Source organism: Lineus longissimus, chromosome 4 (genome assembly GCF_910592395.1).
Source record: "Lineus longissimus chromosome 4, tnLinLong1.2, whole genome shotgun sequence".
Classification (NCBI taxonomy): Eukaryota; Metazoa; Nemertea; class Pilidiophora; order Heteronemertea; family Lineidae; genus Lineus; species Lineus longissimus.
In genome coordinates this window covers 9,210,785-9,230,539 of record NC_088311.1, presented here as the reverse complement: position 1 = coordinate 9,230,539, position 19,755 = coordinate 9,210,785, and the positions used below count along the sequence as shown (strand labels likewise).

Below are 19,755 nucleotides of genomic sequence, written 5' to 3'. Positions count from 1 at the left end.
TATACAACAGAGGAGGTTGCAGCTCGATTAAGCTGCGGTTCCACAAAATCTTTTTGAAAGTACGAACAAAGACAGGAGGAATGACTACTTCGATGGCCGGGAGGCAATCTCACTCACCCAGCCATGCATTTCTAGGAGGATTTGCCATTTTGTGGTGTTGAACAATACAGTTTCTCACTTCAGATCTGCGATAACAGAGCATGTCATTTGATTTGAAAAGATACGGAGGGTTTTTGAAAAGCTAAGCATTGTCTGATCCGGTTTTTCAACATTCTCAAGGCCACAGCTGCGATTACTATCGGAATCACTATCGTGAACCCGACCCCGAAAACATGAAAATGAAAAGGCTCCTACATGGCTAACTCGCCACGCGCGTGACCTAACTACAAGGTATGCACAGTAGCAAGGCAAGATTAAATTCTACTTTGTTGTTGTCCTTTGTGATATTTGTAGCTGATCGAGTTTAACATTGTTGTTCTTCGTTGTATTCTGTTTAGACGCAACAAAGTCCTATTGAGTGTAATCCTAACGAAAATATTTCTTTCTCGTTATTTCCCAAAGCCAGCCAGGGCGCAATTTTAAACAGCTCAGAGAGCCCAGGGGTCGGTCATTAGGCATATTCATTGTCCCTTCCGTCCCGCGGGTCTAGCTCATGAGATTAAAGTTTTAGGCATATGTTGTTTCCTGCCTTTCTCCCCCTGCAAAGGGTCAACAGTAATCGATCCTTAAATTGGTGTACTGAGCTAGACTAATATGTATAGCTATGTGGCCGCAGGGTCCTTTTATGGTCATACACTCTGCATTGCTCACACAAGACGTTTCTGTTAACTGTCGATTGGTCAATGACCTATGTATGTATCTTGACGGGGAGAAGGCATAACTCGAGTATCGACAACACGGCAGCTTATTCAAACATCATCAATATTTTATATTGTTGCTCTCTCGCTGATTACCAATTACTAATTTTTTTCTCCAAGCTGTCTTCAAATCAGATGATGAACAGACTCGGAATATACATTCTACATGCAAGCTACATATACGTTAAAGTCCTTATATCCGAGCTTTGTTGTGTATCATGGATTGAATCTTCGGTTGGGCATCTTTCTTGGCCAGATAGTTCCGAATACCTTTTGCATTAATATTGCTCATTGTTCCTAGGTAATGTGATGTAACCCCGCGAGGTGCTACCGCCATGGCCACAGGCTGTGACAAACACACACCGCCCAAATATTAATACTAATTGTCATTGTTATGATTTTAACAATGCAGATGGTGTCATCAGTCCCCTCGGGTGGTCGCTTTATGTCCCGACAATATCGGTCATCACACAAACCTCCAAACTTTGATCTTTGGTACAATGTGTTGAAGGCCCATGTCTGAAGATTGGTGACAAGACGGGGCCCTGAAAGCCGATAACAAACGCAAAATGATTGTAAATTGTCCAACAATGCACGAAGACGGCGACAAAATGTACCATCCCAGACCTCCTCAGAGGCCTGGCACAGGGCTTGAGTGGCACTGCATTTATCTGTTTATGTACATGTAAGCGGAGTGACGTCGTAACGTGTTGAAGCATTCATGTCCCTTTCTGTTGAATCGGGATGTAAACATTTTCATTTCGGTTTTTTTTAAATTGACACTTGACTTCAAACTACTACACGCCCATTGGTTGCAATAGAAGTACAATATCCTAGACTTTACACGACAGTTTATACATCGAATACGAATTCAAAAAGAAAATCACAATGAGTTATTGGTTAGATTTGGTTTGGTCCAGACAGCATTAACGAAATAATAAAACCGGATAGATTATGATGACGATTATTTTCGTCCTGTGTGTCCTTTCCTGTTTCTCATGCAGAATTGGGGCCAGGCAGAATGTGTTGCAAACCGTATCCGTTCCGTCTCATCACTAGAGTATTAAACGCACATACACTACATGACGTCGATGACCGTTTGCAGAGATGAGGCAGTACAACTCGTTGCAAAAAAATCCTAGATTAATCGGTGGTCGTTAAGATGTGTTTTTCTTCAGATGACGATAATGTGGAAAGTGTCCACGCCGTTGTGTTCCAAGAGATGAAACAATAGCCGAGAAACCATTTATTTTGCGCTACAGAAAAGAAGAAGTTAATGACGTTGGTCTCAGCGATCGCATCACAACGTCATGCAATGAAAAAGTTGGCTTGGGGGAAATCTGCCGGCAATGGTGGTTGTGACAGATGTGTGTTGGGCGGTCCGGCATGCATTCTCTGCGTTCTTGGCGGAGAGGCGGGGACGCGATGTGTGGCCACTAGCGTCCGTTTACAGTTTGCTATTGTGCATCAATATTCCTTACTGTGAAGTGCTGCTTTTAGAGGCGACGAATTGATTGAGTCAGGAACCTGGAGAGGTGTAGCATACAACCAGATGAATGTACGGGCAATACTATTGCACGACTGGAAACACACACCGTCCGACGTTTGACAAAACGTATACACGTTACCCTTAAAATATAGTCCACACGTTATTTCCAATGACGAATTCTAACTTGCGAATTACTTTTTTTAAAGCTCCTTAAACAAGATACACATTATCGAATTTATATACCTCTGACTTCGAAGACAATTCTCCCGCGATGTCAGCTGTGATGTTGGCTATCTGCTCCATTGGATGCCCGATACCCTTTTAGCCAAAAATAAAACATCTTTCAGGGATGTCCTTGAAACTTTGATTATGATGAATAAAACATCTTCCCAGTCAACATTCGGGCAACTTAACGTAACAAAATGCCTATATCAGCTCAAAAGAGATGAATTTCGAGACATTATATTCTGCTGTTATTCTCCAAGTACTTTGGTATTTTATTGAATTTCATGAGAGGAACGAGGCCAAATATTTCGGAACACAATACTCGTAGATTATGTCCTTTTTAGGCCATTGGCTTGCAATTAAGTTTTGATGCTGGAGGCCTTGTTCTGGTAAACAATGTACATAAATAATTACAAGTGCCTAAATGTACGTATCAATGTAAGAGCGATGTTACACGCCGCCAGCTGTCGTATTTGAGACTGTCCAGATGACCGAAATGGCAGTTTGTTCTTATTTTTTTTCTGTGGTTTATGATAATAATGTGATATGCAGCTTCCTGTGGCATAGACGGGCAATCTTGGTTATACTTTCATAATAAAAAAGCTATAGCTTTCAATTTTGGTAATTTATTACTAAATCAATATTTAGAAAAATATTCAGCAATATTTGTTGTAGAACGCGAAGCTCACTGCTTCTTAACAGTGGATATAATGAGTAGACCAGGGAAGTTTGCGTAAAAAGCACCTCCATGACAAAACCTTTTTTGGTACACAGATCGGGCTAATTTTTCGGGCTATGGCATTAACTACAAAGGTAAAATTTAAAGCTGACTTTTCAATGGCTCAGGAGATAGGTAGCTACACAGTTTAGAAAACCTTCATCTTTTAAAAACCGGAATATTCCCCCCCAAAAAAAAAAAATTTGTCGGGTCAACATGCACTTATAAATGATCTAGCGAAAATGTCGGCAGACTCCCTGGTAGTACAGTACAATGTATATATAGTGCGACTATCAAAAAGATAATTGAAGTGGGATGAGGCTGAAGCATACTATATACCAAGCAAAAGTTACAAAACGTAATAAGGCTTCAAAAATGAAAAACATATAAACTTACCCAATAGAGAATATATAAATCCAATAGAATACACAAATATGTACAATTTATAATATCCACAAGAGAACTCCATTGTGAAATCCTGCTCTGTTCTATAAATATTTAACTCGAAAACTATCGTATCACCGCTAAAGTAAATAAATTGTCTTAAATCGCATGCTTACTGGAAGGCCAACACAGGCATCACTGAATTAGTCCCACACAATCCTTCGGCCTTCGAACGAAACCGCTGCTCGACGCAGGCTGTACAGTAAGTGAAAGCAAGCCTCGCACAGCAGCGCGTACGACTTCAGCGCCACACTAATGGGGTTGTTGGTATCACAAATTGCCGATAGACTGTGTTAGCGCATTGAGATGGGTTCTGTTGGTGTCGGAATAAAAACTAGTTACATGTGGTAAATACTTTCACTTAAAATTTGTAGAATTTACTGCCAGAGGTATGCAAAATTTGAAGCAAAATATTCTACTATAAAGGGGAACGCCGTTCGTAATTTATGCTGCCGTTCCAGTAAAATAGAAATGCAGTTATACACATTGGCGCAGTGCAGTTAATATGCATTCGAATTTGCTGAAACTGGGAGTATTTGCATGTACATGTAACGTCTACACAACAACGCTGTGAAAAGTTATATCGGAGTACGTACGTGTATTTGCACAGTTTCACATTTTCACATTTTCAAATTCGATTACAAATCTCAAATATTTAGCAAATGGCGTAGGTCTTTAAACTATGTATATATACTAGTAGAAGTGTTTACTCGTCTAGTGTTTACTCAAAAAGTACTAACTACATGTACTTCAATTGGTACATGTATTCCAATAATCTTTGAGGAACCAACTAGTTGGTTACTCTGAGACATGATGAAGTAATTACATGTACTACAAAATTTTGTCTTGTCTTAAATACCAAATTTTGTGTTAAATACAAAGTTTTGTCTTAAATACTTTAAAATCCCAAGGTATGTTGCCAGACCAACCTTGACAGTCACCCAAACACAACGGGTGTTTTTAATGCCGGGGCAGCAATTGTGAAGTGTCTCGTCCGAAGATCAACATCACGTACAATCAATCCAATCTGAATGCTCTTTTCATGATGAAGAAAGCGCCATTTGTCGGGGAATGGAATGAGATACTTCTAATTTCAACTAGTTTTATGCATACATGTATCATCCAAAGACTTCACTACTTTCAAAGAAATATCAAAGGGTCAAATAACAGCCCTACAATAGTTTGCAATATCACAAAACCTGCCAATGCCTCTGAATGAGTAGACATCACGGTTGCAAACAAGTACACCGTAAGTAGTCTACTAGTCTAGTTCATGGAAACGGCAACACCAAATGTGTGTCCTTTTACTTGTAATTTTACGAGTTACCACTGGTAAATACTTTTACTTGTACGTGTTGCTTCTATTCTGCTAGTACATGTAGTATTTACCTTATTGTCTTGCACTCCACCCAATCTAGATGGCAGCATGCAGCTGCTGCTGTCACTGGCTGCGATACGCTTGTCCTGACCAGAGATCTCGTAAAGTATTGCCACTAACAATCGATTTACTCAATCGGCGCTAGGTAAATCAAGATGGCAGCAGCTACTGGAGCTCTCTGGATTTTGTCTGCCAATAGAGATGTTGTCAATCAGCGCTATAGTGTAGATGGCAGCAGCTCCTGGCACTAGCTATGCCCAATAGCAACTGGAGTACTGACCATTGGGAGTGATATGGACTGATGAATACCGAGACGCATGGCACTTACACTGGAGTACAGTGGTAGCCGCTCTCGGCTCTGGCTTGTCTAATTACAGTGGAACCTCCCTCAGCGGACTAGTATTGGTCCCAAATTGGTTGTTTATATTCAAGTTGACCTCACTAATCAGGACACCTCTCTTGTCAGTCCCAAGGGTGTCCTTAATAGAGAGGTTCTACTGTATATTGGTACCTTGAACACAGGTTCGCCAGCTCGCGCTTGCTCAACAATGCCCTGCCAACACTGACGATACCTCCAGGTAGGAGTGCAAAGTTATTTACTTTTAGTTAGATAGAGCTGGTGCGCCATCCTAGAACGAACAACGCGCTTTTAGAATAAGAGCGGACTTATATACAGTGTAAGCATCCTGACTCTCATCTCTCATGCCATCGAGGATCATCGAGCTGTGTTTTGTTATCAATAGTTTCCCAATACCCCATTAAAATGGACTTCGGGCAGTGGTGTTAAGCGAAGAGAACGGATTTCTCTGCCGTTCATTCCTTCAATCCTAAATAGCCCGAGGACTAGGTTGGCTGAGGTTTGCAATAGGAGATTTCGAAGAAAGTTATTTCGTCAGTCATTTTCCATTGGGATGGGGACGTTTCAGAGGAATATGCAGACTAGAGGCCATGTTACTATGTACTACGGTTGGACGGGTCGACCCGAATTTACGCTAGATCAATACCAAGTTTGAAAATGCTGGTGAGGAAGTTTGAAATGTCCAAGGATAGAATGTCAGTCGCTTTATAGAAGACTTTAAGCCAAGTTCTTGTTGACTCACTCGGCTAAGCGATCTATTAAATCTGTGCAGGCTATTTTTTGTAGATCTGATTTCTGATGGAGACTATTTTACCTCTACGTCCATGATAGTAGTGATGCTTCGGTTACCGCACTCTGGGGTGATGCATTCTCAGTCTGTGAAACATCTTTTTTGCCCTGGTAGGAGAGTGAAATCCTACATGTTGTTTCATGACATTTGAAAATTCCATAGTTGTGATATATCTCCGGGGATATATCATGCAATCAAATTAAAATTATTTGAGAGTAGCGGATCCAGAAATCTTTAGAAGGAGTGGGGATCAGTGAAGGTGCCATCTTGGAAACCAGGCTGGTAAGAAATAATTTGATTCATATGTGTGTGTGGACCAGAGAGGGGAAAGGACGAACTGTGCTCCGGATTTAACTTCAATGTCTTAGACCAAGCCTTTATTCTTACGATGTAAGGTGTGATATGGTTTTCTGCAAATACACAAATACAGGACTCATAACTAACAGAACTAAAATATTTCAGATCTGAAAACAAATACAACTACAAAAGCTGTAAACTCACCAACACTACACAGTCGCCCTCTGGCGTTATAAGATGGAACTACATGTGACAAATTTTGGCATGACCTGTAGCCCAATTCAGCCTCAATTTCTAGGCCTAAAACAGTGTGTACACGGACAACACTCTCAGAAACTCATAAAAAGATCATCAAGAACCTATTGAACTACATGATTATCAACAGACTGCTATAAACTGGAGCAGAGAGCTATTCAGCCAGCGCGGGTGTCCGAAGTGAACAGGCATCACCCGATGAGATTACATGCACAACTTTGTGCCCAAATAAAAACATCTTTTACATATTATTTAACCTTGTCAGTACTTACAGAACGTTGAGAGGACCCTCTCCACCACAGTGTGCGGGTTTGCAGAAATTGAATTCATTTGCTTGTGGCAAAAAATGGTAAACTTTCGCGAGAAAATGACCAAAACAACACTTCCATTGGGCGGAAGTTGGCAAGAGCGAAAAAACCCACGTGGTAGAGAAAACCTCAAGAACATAATGTAGACTACTGTATACAGATTGTCCCAAAAATAGGGCAATACTAAAACTTAGCTCAATACGCAACATATCCGCCCCCCTGACGGAGTATAGTACCAAGGTGGTACAACTATAACGAGATATAACCAAAAGGAACAATCTACAATGTCCAATGATTGTCTCAACTAGTCAATACAATTCAAATACAAACATGGTGCACATTACAGTACATAACATGGACGAATAGTGAAGATATGACCACTAATAATGTAATAAAAACAGGTCAGCCCTAACTTGCTGCTGTTTTAAGAATGATTATATGTGTGCACAGACCCACAGCTGTTCAACCAAACTAGAAGCCTGTCGGCCAGAGAGCTTCGCCTTTTTGTTTGAAGGGGCTTTAGGTCATTAGAGGTTCACCAACCCTGCTGTGTTCGGCTGCTGATTGGTCTTAGGGTAGGGTAGGTTGCATGTAAAGATTTAATCGAGAAGTACTCTGCGAGAAGATTGTCCAGTCTTCATAGTTACTAGTCACAGAGTAGGAAAGCAGTAGTTGTTGGTGTCCTTATGTTGTGTTTGGCTATCATGGTGAATAAATGCACAACTAGACATTTGGTGAAGTGCAATTATGGAAATGACATGACCAAGTTTGTGTCACTCAATCTTGGTGGTCTTGTCAAGTGCGAATTCCGCCAGGTTAATGACTGTTATGCTGCGTTCACACTGCAAGGGCCTTCAATCCGGCTTCCCGAATTTGCATTTGGGAATCCGGATTGAACTCAAAACGCTTTCACTCACATCACCATAAGTGTTGACACTATCAGAACTCAAGTCGGATTGGCACTGAAGCACCGCCTATGACAAGTAGTGTTAACTATTCGTCCCCATTGATTTTTTGCGGCATTTCCGGTTCACCTGGGTACCAGCTTGCGTTGTGGTACTGCGTTGTAATCCTGACATGAAAATAAAATGGATGCGATGAACATGATGGAGAATGCAAATCAATTGCATGCGATGGAACGGAAACACGTCATCCTTCTCCGACTGTGCATGCCCGACTAATCCGGCTTGGCCAATTCGGATTGGCCAATTTGGTTTTACAAGTGACTTGCGTGAAACGGTTTGGAAGCGTCTTGAAACGCTTGTAGTGTGAACACCTAAATCGCTTTGGAGGTCTCCAACCGAATTGAGAGCCTTTCAATCTGGGTTGCGGTGCCAGTGTGAATGCAGCTTTGTTGATTCAAGGATAGGAGATGAAGACTGGATGTATTACAAAACATGGTGTCTTTTATTGTCAGTTGTTGTGAATATAAAAGTAGAAATCAGTAGCACCAATCAATATTATTTACATTGATATAACATGCGATTGAGTATTGTAACCCGGAAAATATTTGCGGCTGGTTATTTTTGTGGATTTGCCAAAAATCAATGGGAAAAATTTATATTTTGCGGCTAAGGATATTCCTAAATATTTTTCTTGGAAAAGCACCAGTTTATTTTTTACAGCCTCCGGATGGATCTAACATTCGGGCATGAAAAATGGGACACGAAATCAGCGAAATGAAACAGCCTGCGGAAATTTCCAGGGTTACAGAATCTTTTGATGAAGCGAGTGGTGGCGAAATGAAACAGCCTGCGAAAATTTCCAGGGTTACAGTATCTTTTGATCAAGCGAGTGGTATTAAATTTTAAAATGCACAAGGTTACAATACAAGTGGATATATAATATCACGGTTCTGAGGAGAGAGATTCTGTGTAGAATGTCAGAGTTTAGGTTCTTGGACATGCATTGTAATGATCTGCGATAACGCTAAAGATATGAAATTTTAGCACCAATCAAGAGTATTTACATTGATAATAAGTAATTGGTTTACAAATGAGTATATATTGAACAAGTGAGTGGTATTAATTATAAATGCCCAATGTGTCAATATAAGTGAATGTACGAGTTACAATAGAGATTCTGTGTAGAATATCCGAGTTGAGCTTCTTGGTTGGCTTCTTGGACTTCCATTGTAATGAACTGCGCTAACGATAAAGATATGACATTTTAGCACCAATCAAGAGTATTTACATTGATAATAAGTAATTGGTTTACAAATGAGTATATATTGAACAAGTGAGTGGTATTAATTATAAATGCCCAATGTGTCAATATAAGTGAATGTACGAGTTACAATAGAGATTCTGTGTAGAATATCCGAGTTGAGCTTCTTGGTTGGGTTGTAACAAATTGCGATGAAGCTAAAGATATGAATTATTAGCACCAATTAATAATATTTATATTGATAACAAGTAATTGGTTTACAAAAGAGTATATGCTGAACAAGCGAGTGGTATCAATTTTAAAATGCCGAATGTTACAATATAAGAGAATATATGATAAGCGTGGTACGAGGTAGATTCTGTGTAGAATATCTGAGTTGAGCTTCTTTGTCCTCCGTTGTAATGAATGTCGATCCTGTACCAATGTCAAAATATTGGAAAGCTATATGTTATCCAGTTCCCTGTTAAAGGGTGGTATAGCTGTCATAGTTTGATATAGATATCCATTATCATTGTGGTTGTGTATTTAATTGACTTATTGCACAATGGAGGTGATTATGTTGCCCTGTGCTGTAACCTCAACGTTGAGGGGAAGTAGTTGCAGCAGTGCCTCTTCGATGGCATCTACTGTAGGATCTGCCAACTTGAGGACGGTATCATTGAGGAGGTTTGTAGGAATGACATATTGCTGGAGTGTTTCCTCAGCTAGCAGAGTAGTTGTGTTTGATGAAACATCGTCAACTGCAATAAATACCACGTCTCTGCGATCATCTGGCTTGGTCTTGTGCTGGAATGGAAGACAGATATTATTTTGAGCTAGTTTACACTTGTTAGGCAGTGGCATTCTGGGCTTGATTTTATGATGCATCGGAGGAAGTACATTTCAACTATTAGGGCTGATTTTAATTTATGGAGACTGCAAATATACTGTCATATGTGTAAGGAGTGTATTTAAACATCTAGAAGTGGGGTTGTTTTGACCGAATGTAGGTAAAATAGGTACAGGTAAATTAGGTACGGGTAAAACAGGTACAGTAAAATAGGTACGAGGTAAAATAGGTACGGGTAAAGTAGGTACAGGTAAATTAGGTATGGGTAAAATAGGTGCTAGGTAAAATAGGTACTGGGTAAAATAGGTACACAAAAAAGAGAAACTAGGTAATATAAAGGTATGATCATATATTTTTATCATGATTCTTTTATTTCTGATTTTATCAATGCTTATTGAAAGAGTTCTCTTAATGATTACTTTTTACTTTTTATGGGAAAAAAATCATGAGACATAGAAAATATTGAGGCCATACCAAGCTGTTGGAAACCATACAAAAGCAGAAAAAAGCAGCTGGTGCACTCTTGCTGTTCTACCAGACAAATCTATTTTTCTAACAACAATCAATCATAGTTACTTAGCAACAGTTAATCATTAGTTGGTAGTGATATCACCACCAGAAAAAAACAACAATCACTAGAGAATTATTTCAATAACAAGCATTAATTAGCATTCCAAGTAATTGATTAAAACAAAATTATCATAAAGTGAACCCTTTCAATAAGCTCAATTAGCATTGAAAAAGTGAAAAATTAAAAAAATCAGGAAACTCAGATAAAATGTTGTGATTGTACCTATTTTACCTAGTTTCTCTTTTTTGTGTACCTATTTTACCCGTACCTATTTTACCTGGTACCTATTTTACCCGTACCTAGTTTACCCGTACCTATTTTACCTGTACCTATTTTACCGTACCTATTTTACCCGTACCTATTTTACCTGTACCTATTTTACTGGATACCGTTTTGACCAGGGCCGGATGTGGTAATGGGTTGATTTGAATGGATATACTTACTTCCAGGCGCGAGTTGGTGTTATAGTTCAGGCCTATTACACCATCACGGTTCGAGGTTTTGACATTATACATAGCGATATAGTCCCCTATTTGTATATCTTGGTTGGCATTAGCACGCCAGAGCGCCACTTCAATCTTCTCAGTAGAATTTTGCATTATCAGATTCCTAACTAGAACTGAGTTGGTGGGGTCGCCAACTTCTCGTGGTGCCTCATCCTGAAAATAAGAGATGGAGGATATGATCAGTTTCAGTTATGTCAGGTTAGATTATGTTGAGGAGCAGTTGTTTGAAGAGAATCAATGCTAAGTAGCTGCTGGTTGTTGGTGTCAATACAAGTTTCTAGATGTCTGAACTTAATATACATAATAGTGAGGTTTCGTAACCACCCGTTTAGGCCCTACGACGACGTTTATCTATTGTGTGAGTTTACCTGAACAATAGATAAACGTCGTTGAAGGGCCTAACCGGGCGGTTGCGAAACCTCACTAATATGAGGTGGAAATCAATGATGGGATAGGAGGCCACGTCAAGATAATAGGCCGAGGTTGCTATTGTCTCAGTGATCAATACTATGGTTAATACTGGCAACGCGGATCTCCTGTGGAAGTAATTTTTAAATGATTGTGTATATAATTGCATTGTTGCTAGTTTGTATGCTTACCTTTATAATAGTGCCGGCGATTGAGCGCTGTTGGGCGGAGATTTCAAGACGTCTTTCATCTCCATAATTGGTGGGGTATCGGGCTGGAAAGCCAATAGGGCCTGGAGACGGATATCCTGTGAGACAGTTAGCATACTGGTCTTCGCTATTTTGGACATTCTGGTACAGGTCAGTTCATTTTCTTTGGCGATGTAGTTCGATAGTATCAGGGTAGAGTTTGATTTGACCTTCTCAAAGTGGTCTGGGTGGTACGTTGTCAAGCGGATATGTCCCGTGTGGTCTGCAATCACTGCCTTTTTCATTTTCTTCTAGTCTGGGCTGGTTGCTGTGTTATACGTTATCTCATCGTTTGCTGCGACAACGTATGCTTTTAGGGGTTTCTTGACAATTGTTCCATCTTGCCGTTGGAGCTTCCGGATGTCGGCAATGGTCAGCATGATTTGAATCTGTAATAGTAGAATTTATAGTTGACTATAGATGGACATTTGCTGAGAATTGTTTATAGGGTTCAATGGGTGTGGCCTGGTTTGCTGCAGAGTCTGTGCTGAAAATTGATTTGGGGTTGTATTAGAATGGTACACATTGGCTGCGCAACGAAGTCAATCTATGTCTTCAAACGCCTAATCAAGCGGGGCTTAATGGTAAACATCTACGTCATCAATGAAACAGCAGACCATTGCAGTGCCATCCTGATAATATACAGCGCAGGTGGGGTTATATTAGGTCCGAAATAGATGAGCGAAGATTTGCGGATTTGCTGGAGATCATTATTTCTGTTATTTACATTGTATGGTAATGACATCGTGGTCTGAGATCATGGATGTGATAACCTCAACAATGGGTTCGGAAGTATTGGTAAATACTCAATCAATGGCGGTGCCATATATTGTAGTAGGTTGCATTATTAATTGCGTGCCGTGCAACTGTGATTGTATCTGTGAAAGGATTGTGTGATTTTCAGGTGCTAGTGCATTTAAGTTGAAGTCGCCCACAATAACATATGGATAACAGGAGTCTATTTTTTGTGTGATTTTTTCTACAGCTGTTAATAGCTGTTGGTTTGAATAATTCCTGGATTTATATAATATTACTACTTGGATAAACCAGTGGTCAGGTGATTGAGTGAATATTATGGAGTATTCGAAATGTTTGTCAGATGCATGGTAGGTGTCAAGGATGGTGTATGTATTTTTGATATAAACGGCAATTCCATGGGGAGGGCGAATATTTGTGCTTTGTTGCTGATCGGTTTATGCCTGTTTCGCTATTCCTGTTTCGCCTATTCCTGTTTCGCCTCCAAAATTCCTGTTTCGCCTATTCCTGTTTCGCCTATTCCTGTTTCGCCTACTTTCCAGTACCCCTACAATAAATCGACTCTCCCACGGGGAACCTTAGGGATGCATGTCCATTTTATGGGGAAAATGTGAGGGGACAATTGGATGATGTTAACGATGTGATGACAATTTGACTAATCAAATGCCATCAACTTTGTTATGCCATGACCGTTTTGAAAGAGTCACCTTGAAAGCGGGGACAGTCCGGGACTTATTTGACCATAGGACCATAGGACCATACTGACACACAGTAAAAACTAATAGATTAAGTAGAGTAAAGCAGTCGTTTATTTTATGTAAACAGGAATAGGCGAAACAGAATGAAAACTGAATTCATGAGTTTTTGATAAAAATACATAATATTGTACATTCTCATAATTATTTGATCAAAATCAGCTGTAAAACCCATGTCATAATATACATGTAGGTACAGCACATATAAAGTCAAACAAGGTGGAAAATACATATCATGATATTATGTCAGACAAGGTAACTGATGGCATCAACGTAACTCATTATGTCCCTCTCTCCATTGACGTATTGTTCTTTGAGGCGTAACATGCGTTCGTCAATGCGTACATAATGTGGCTCTCCTCGGGTTTGGTCGGTCAGTAAGGGACGGTTCATATTCCTACGTCTGTGGGGAGGTTAGCAATACATTTGAATAGGCGAAACAGGAATAGGCTAAACAGGAATTAGGCGAAACAGGAATAGGCGAAACAGGAATTAGGCGAAACAGGAATAGGCGAAACAGGAATTAGGCGAAACATGAATAGGCGAAACAGGAATAGGCGGAACAGGAATAGGCGAAACAGGAATACACCTGAAAAAGGCCTTAGTTGGTAGAGATCACCTGTTGCCAAAAAATGTTGCCAAAAAATGTGTTCTTTTCTTGCTCTTTCCCTATGCGTTTTATTTGATTTAATCGGTCGCTTATCTGTTTTATCATGACATTGCTAACCAGAGATATTTCATCAATGATTAAGACTTGCAGGTGTTTATATTTATTATAAGCAGCTTGATATTGATCATGGGTGTATGGTTGAAATTGTTGTTGTACAGGTATACTGAATGCGCTGTGAATGGTATAACCCTCGATGTTAAAAGGGTACCTGTTGGGGCACACTTCAAAACACGTATATGATCAAGATCGTCAATTGTCTGCGAAACAAGATATCTTTGTAAAGATTGATATAATGCTCGTATTAGTACCGATTTGCCCACTCCAGCACCGCCAGTTAAGAAAAGCCGCAGAGGCTGATTTTTGGTTCTAACCCAATTATTAACACGTATAAATATGTCTCGTTGCTTTTGGTTGAGCGTGCGGATCGTTGCATAATAGTCAGCATCAGGTATGCATCCGCGGAGTAGTTTGTCATCAGGTATGTATGTGGCTGGTTGTATGTCGGTGCCAATATCATAACCTTGTTGATTGAAACTTCTTTGGGGGTCAAAAAACTGGTGTGCATGACTAGGTGCTGAGGGAGTATTATGATCATCAGCATCTTGCTTAGATGTACTTGGAGCTGTCTCAGTGTCTTCATTGTGATGGTCTGCTTCAGCAGATTGCATGACGATATCGATGATATTGGAATTGCTATTGTACATAGCTTGCTTGTGCTGCAGGAAAGTTTTCACTGCTTCATAATGAGCAGAATATGTTTGATATTTGCCAAGTAAGTCTTTGGTTTCATTGCGCCAAGGCATGTAAAGTAAGAGCTGCTCTGCAATAATTTTCTGGGTCAGTGTTTTGATTATAGCGTACAGTATGGGCGGTTATTTCCGCATAAATAGAGGTTGTCTCAAATAGACATTTTATGTCGTGTTATGACTCGAATAGACGTTTGGTGGCGCTTTTCAAATAGACATACACTCAAATAGACGTTTGGTGGCGCTCGTATCTCAAATAAACATATTGTCGTGTTTTCTGATTTTTGTGTATAACTCAAATAGACGTTTGGTGGCGCTTTTCAAATAGACATACACTCAAATAGACGTTCGGTGGCGCTTTATTTGAGATACGAGCGCCACCAAACGTCTATTTGAGTGTATGTCTATTTGAGATACGACACAATATGTTTATTTCAGGTACGTCTCCGTTAAAACGAGCGCCACCAAACGTCTATTCGAGTCATAACACGACATAAAATGTCTATTTGAGACAACCTCTATTTATGCGGAAATAACCGCCCATAGTACAGAGCGCAGTACACGTGGAGTTTCTCTTGTAGTGATTCTAACACCACTTGGATAGACAATGTTGATGTACTCAATGGCGTCCTCCACCTGGTTAGGAGTGGAATCGCTTTCAATACGTATGGCATCATCACAGTTGTCCTCGTATGGGTAAGATGCTCTAGTAAGGTCTTTGGGATATACAATATTCAAGCAGGCTATGTAATCTGCTAAGCAGTAATGATTCAGTTCTCTCGGGCGCTTGGCATATCTCTGCATATCATTTGAAGAAAAGACATCAGTAGATTCACTCCCTAACAATTCTAAGTGTTCTGGAGATTTTAGCAGACGAGTTCGGTCATCTGGTGGCGACGTGTTAATGAAGACAACTTGTCGGGTCTTTTTGGTAAGGGGCAGTTGCAATGCTTAGTATGATGCTTCTTGCGCAGACATTTCAGTAGCATTAAGGAATTTATTTCCAACAGATCGGACTTGTTTTTTTAGGTTGTCATTACCCTTTCGAGCTTCTTTACAAGCATTATGGAGGAGTGAGCTCGAAATTGACATACCTAAAAGATGCGGGCACAGTACAGTATTGTTGAACATGTTAAATCAGAAACATTTTCTTTTTCAGAAAATACCCTTATCGGCATGGGGCTAGCCAATTCATTGAAAATCATGAAGACATTCTGTCTCAGCAAACGCATGATTGTCCTCCTGCTTTCGTTGATCTTACTGAGCGTGATTGTATGCTTTGGCTTACAATATGTATATTCCTTCAGAAAGACGCTGTATACGGACAGGCCATACATACGGGTAAGTGCAGTAGTGGTATCATTGATACTTACTCATAGCTCACACTGAATGGGAATTTCCCGTTAGACTCGATCGATGGCGGCCTTGTATCTAAATAGATGTCGTGGGTTTAAAACCCCGCGTGGCTGGACGAATTGGTCTTGGTCTTTGCCAAAGTTACTGTTACTTGGCACCCGAAGTGGTAACGGGGTTTATGAATTAGTCAGATGCTGGGTAAGTTTTTGGATAATTAATTAAACATTCGGGTCTCGGAAAAACGCTGTTGTGGGGGCACAACTTTCCACAGGAGGGGGAGTAATGTAGCAGCGCACCCTTGCTACTATTAAAAGGCTATGAGAAATTCCATCAAGCTCAGTCGACATAATTGATGGCTTTGTAATTCAACGTGTAGTATAGTGGTGCAAACTCCGGGGTAGTACCATGGGACCACTTAAAATAACATCATGGTTTGTTTTAGAAAATCCAATAAATGATACCAGGTTCCAGTCAAAGCAGTATGACCGATTTATCTGTGAAAAAGCTACCGATTTTCCGAACAAGACTGCGTCTTCAAGGGTCGGTTACTATAGTTTGATTCAAATGAATATGCCCGTTACAGTTTAAGGGATAGTCCCTTCGCCCTATATCAAGTCACCAGTCACAAATTCCGACAATATATAGCGGCCTATAAAGTCGGTATAATTATTGGTTAGAAACCGCACCGTTGTTACATGGTCGTGGTATTGTCTAAATACGCATTTCTTATTTTTTAGATGAGGGACAAACCCCCTGAACTCTCGCTAAAGTCAGCAGCTGAACGACTTAAGTTAATGGGGAAACTCATTCATAACGCAAAGAAGCACGTGCGAGGCTCGAAAACGGCTGCTCATTTAAAGAATGCAATGCAGATCATGAACTCTTTGTATAAGGATATGAAAATCGACCCTGATCAAGTCTATAAGAGAGGTGTGCGTCCATCAAAAAGTGTTTGTCCCGAATCGTTCAGTAATACTTCTTATGGATATCCATTCTATGACAAAGGATTTGAAACAGTACAATGTGATTATAGTCGGCCGATATGGGAATTAGTGACCGTCGTGAAACAGTATTGCGATAGTGACCCGACCGATGTTGTTAGTGAGATTGAACTACTTGCAAAGTCGGTGTACAATGTGAATACTAAGATGATGGTGTTCATATCAGTTCATCATTCGAAACATCATTCAATTAAGGCATTAGGACTTCATAATTTGGTTTTATTCGATACTAATTGTTCAGGTGACGGAGCCGTGTTCAACGACATGTTAAAGAGCGTCAAAACCATGTATGTGTTTGTAGCACGCAATGTTATACGTTTGGATGGCGATGCTAGACTGGAACGCTTGATCAGAGAAATAGAGAGTCTGGACGTTGTCGCGGCAGGCGGTGCTATCCGGTACCCTACTGGACATTGGAAAAAAGGATGTTTTCAGTCCGTTTATAGAAACTACTCGCTAAAGTACTTTGAAGGGTATGACGAGTCGCTGCACGAGTGTATATTCTGCGATTATATTCAGGGCCCATTTGTAACATCAACAAAATATTTGAAAGAACATCGTTTCACTGCCCACTTGAAAGAAACGAATGGACTTTACGAGGACTGGTTTCTGAGTATATTTCTTCATAACGGAGAAACTGTTGTTTGCCCTGATAGCATGCTACATGTGCGCCAAACGGACACGTCAAGTGCACGCCGGAATGACTGGCAGGTCTTCATGGAAAAGTGGGACTTGTTAAAACTTTTAAACGCAGGCAGTCATGTTATAAAGCGAAGTTGTAGTAAACACGTGTTCAAGTTCCATGAGAAGAACGCCCGATCTCCGTGTGACATGCAATCCAATGCCGATGCTGTTAATAAAGTGATGAGTATATGCGATGAGTCTGGAATCATATGTGAAATCGATACTGGGACCGGATTGGGGGCAGTGAAATTCGAGAAAGCACTCCCGTGGGAGGTGGACGCAGATATCATGTTTCTCTCAGCAAACTACACTGCGTTTTGTAAATTGAAAACTAAATTTGAAAAATTAGGCTTTCGGTTCCAAAACAACAAGAAAGCCTTTTGCTGTGAAAACTACCGTGTGGCTGGAGGCCAAGTGGACCTTTTCTATAAGGGATGGAAGATAGAAATGTGGGGGATGCCCAGGGTGGATAGGGATCGATCAATTAATGGCAATCCAACTCAGGTTTTATTTGATGGACAGTTCGTCAATGGGCCGAGAAATCCGGGACTGTGCTTTCGGAACCGCTACGGACGGGAGATATACCAGCATGCCCAGCATTGGTCCATAACCGGGGGCAAAGACAGCTGGATTAACTATACAACAAATGTGTTTCAGCCATGCAAAAGTAAAACTGGACATAATTGTTTAGACAAGTATAATGGTGACGGAAGTTTGCAGTTTGCTGATATGATGCCTTAACGTGGCAGTTTAATTGTAGACTCATTTTAATGATATATTGCCATGACGTTCTGACGACATTTGATCAACTGCAATTGAATAGGCCAGGCTTTTTTTTCACCAAAAATCCATTCAGTAATAGATGAGCTACAGTGATTTTCCAGTATTGTTTGAATGGTATGCCGTGTAGGCCTACGATTTCCGCCTAAACCCGAAACAAGTTTAGCCTAATTTTTTGTCCGAAGCGGTCATGTAACCTGTCTTATTTGCACATTACACCAGTTAATTGTAACTTCGCATAAGGCCTGTAGTTGTTATATATTAGTCTTGGGCGTACATAATGGAATTGGTATACATGTGAGGGCATTTGTACATTTCAGTCCCTCAGAATAAAGAAGGATTTGTGAAAGAGGAGTATAGGGTCCTGTCTTTCCGATGGTTGTCGCCAGTGACGGACGCCTACACAAAGGGTATTAAGCGCGCACTAAGTCTGTTGTACTGGTAAGAAGTGTACCAGGGCCCAGGTCAACGCATCTTGACCCGCAATGTCTTGAGATCGTTAAAACATCCCTAAAACCATGTTAACCCGGCCCAATTACCATGTGGTCAAATAGTTTTGGAGATAGTTTTGAGGCACTTTCGAGAGAGTAGAGAAGAGAGTGTGTGGAAAGATACAGAGAAGCTCAAGAGTGTTTTATTAGAGAAGTACAGATAAGTGTCATCCCAACACCAAACGGAGAAGTTTTATCCATAACAGAAAAGCCACAAGACCAAAGAGAAGGTAAAGGGGAGTGGTATAAAGAGTCTCAGGCAGCGTGTGGAAACATATGTTTTATTGCTCGCCATTTTGTTATGTCTGTATGCACGTATGTATTGAGGGCCGCTAGTGGAAGTGATAGCAATAAACTTTCAATATAAGGAAAAATCTATCTTCTCTTCCCTCTATAGCCGAGGTTGTGATTCAAACAGTACCAGATGCACTTGGTCCCTACACTGTCTACACAACAGCAGTATTAAATTCTATATATTTAGTTCGTATTTACACAATGAGAAATATTCAAATTCAAGTATAAATTTCAGGTTTCTAATGAACGGAGTTGGGGTTTAAAAGGCTACCCGTTAAAGGGACACTATAGGCAGCTGCTAGGTAGACAAGATCAAGTTACCCAATGTTACCAATAGGGGTCTCTCCCATCTCGCAGTGCGTCAAAACTATTCAG

At 40.4% G+C, this 19,755-nt stretch overlaps 2 protein-coding genes across 5 annotated transcripts in view; one reads left to right on the top strand and one right to left on the bottom strand.

Annotated features, from left to right (window-relative positions):
- The window catches only part of LOC135486573 (uncharacterized), a 159,732-nt gene extending 155,804 nt beyond the window's left edge, over positions 1-3,928 (bottom strand). For both annotated transcript variants that reach the window (XM_064769455.1, XM_064769456.1), the window contains exon 1: positions 3,686-3,928. In XM_064769455.1, the coding sequence (XP_064625525.1) occupies positions 3,686-3,758 (73 nt within the window). In that variant the 5' untranslated portion in view covers positions 3,759-3,928. The remainder of the gene's footprint in view (positions 1-3,685) is intronic.
- LOC135486572 (uncharacterized) lies at positions 273-19,269 on the top strand. Of its 3 annotated transcripts, none has more exons than XM_064769454.1 (3): positions 273-390; positions 15,934-16,115; positions 16,868-19,269. In XM_064769454.1, exons 2-3 carry the CDS (start codon positions 15,951-15,953, stop codon positions 18,554-18,556), a joined length of 1,854 nt encoding a protein of 617 aa, XP_064625524.1. In that variant the 5' UTR covers positions 273-390; positions 15,934-15,950; the 3' UTR covers positions 18,557-19,269. The 3 variants fall into 3 exon arrangements, with proteins under 3 accessions (XP_064625524.1, XP_064625523.1, XP_064625522.1); XM_064769453.1 differs by lacking the exon at positions 273-390 and adding an exon at positions 11,840-11,958; XM_064769452.1 differs by lacking the exon at positions 273-390 and having other exon boundaries at positions 15,867-16,115.
- The last annotated feature ends 486 nt before the right edge of the window (positions 19,270-19,755 follow it).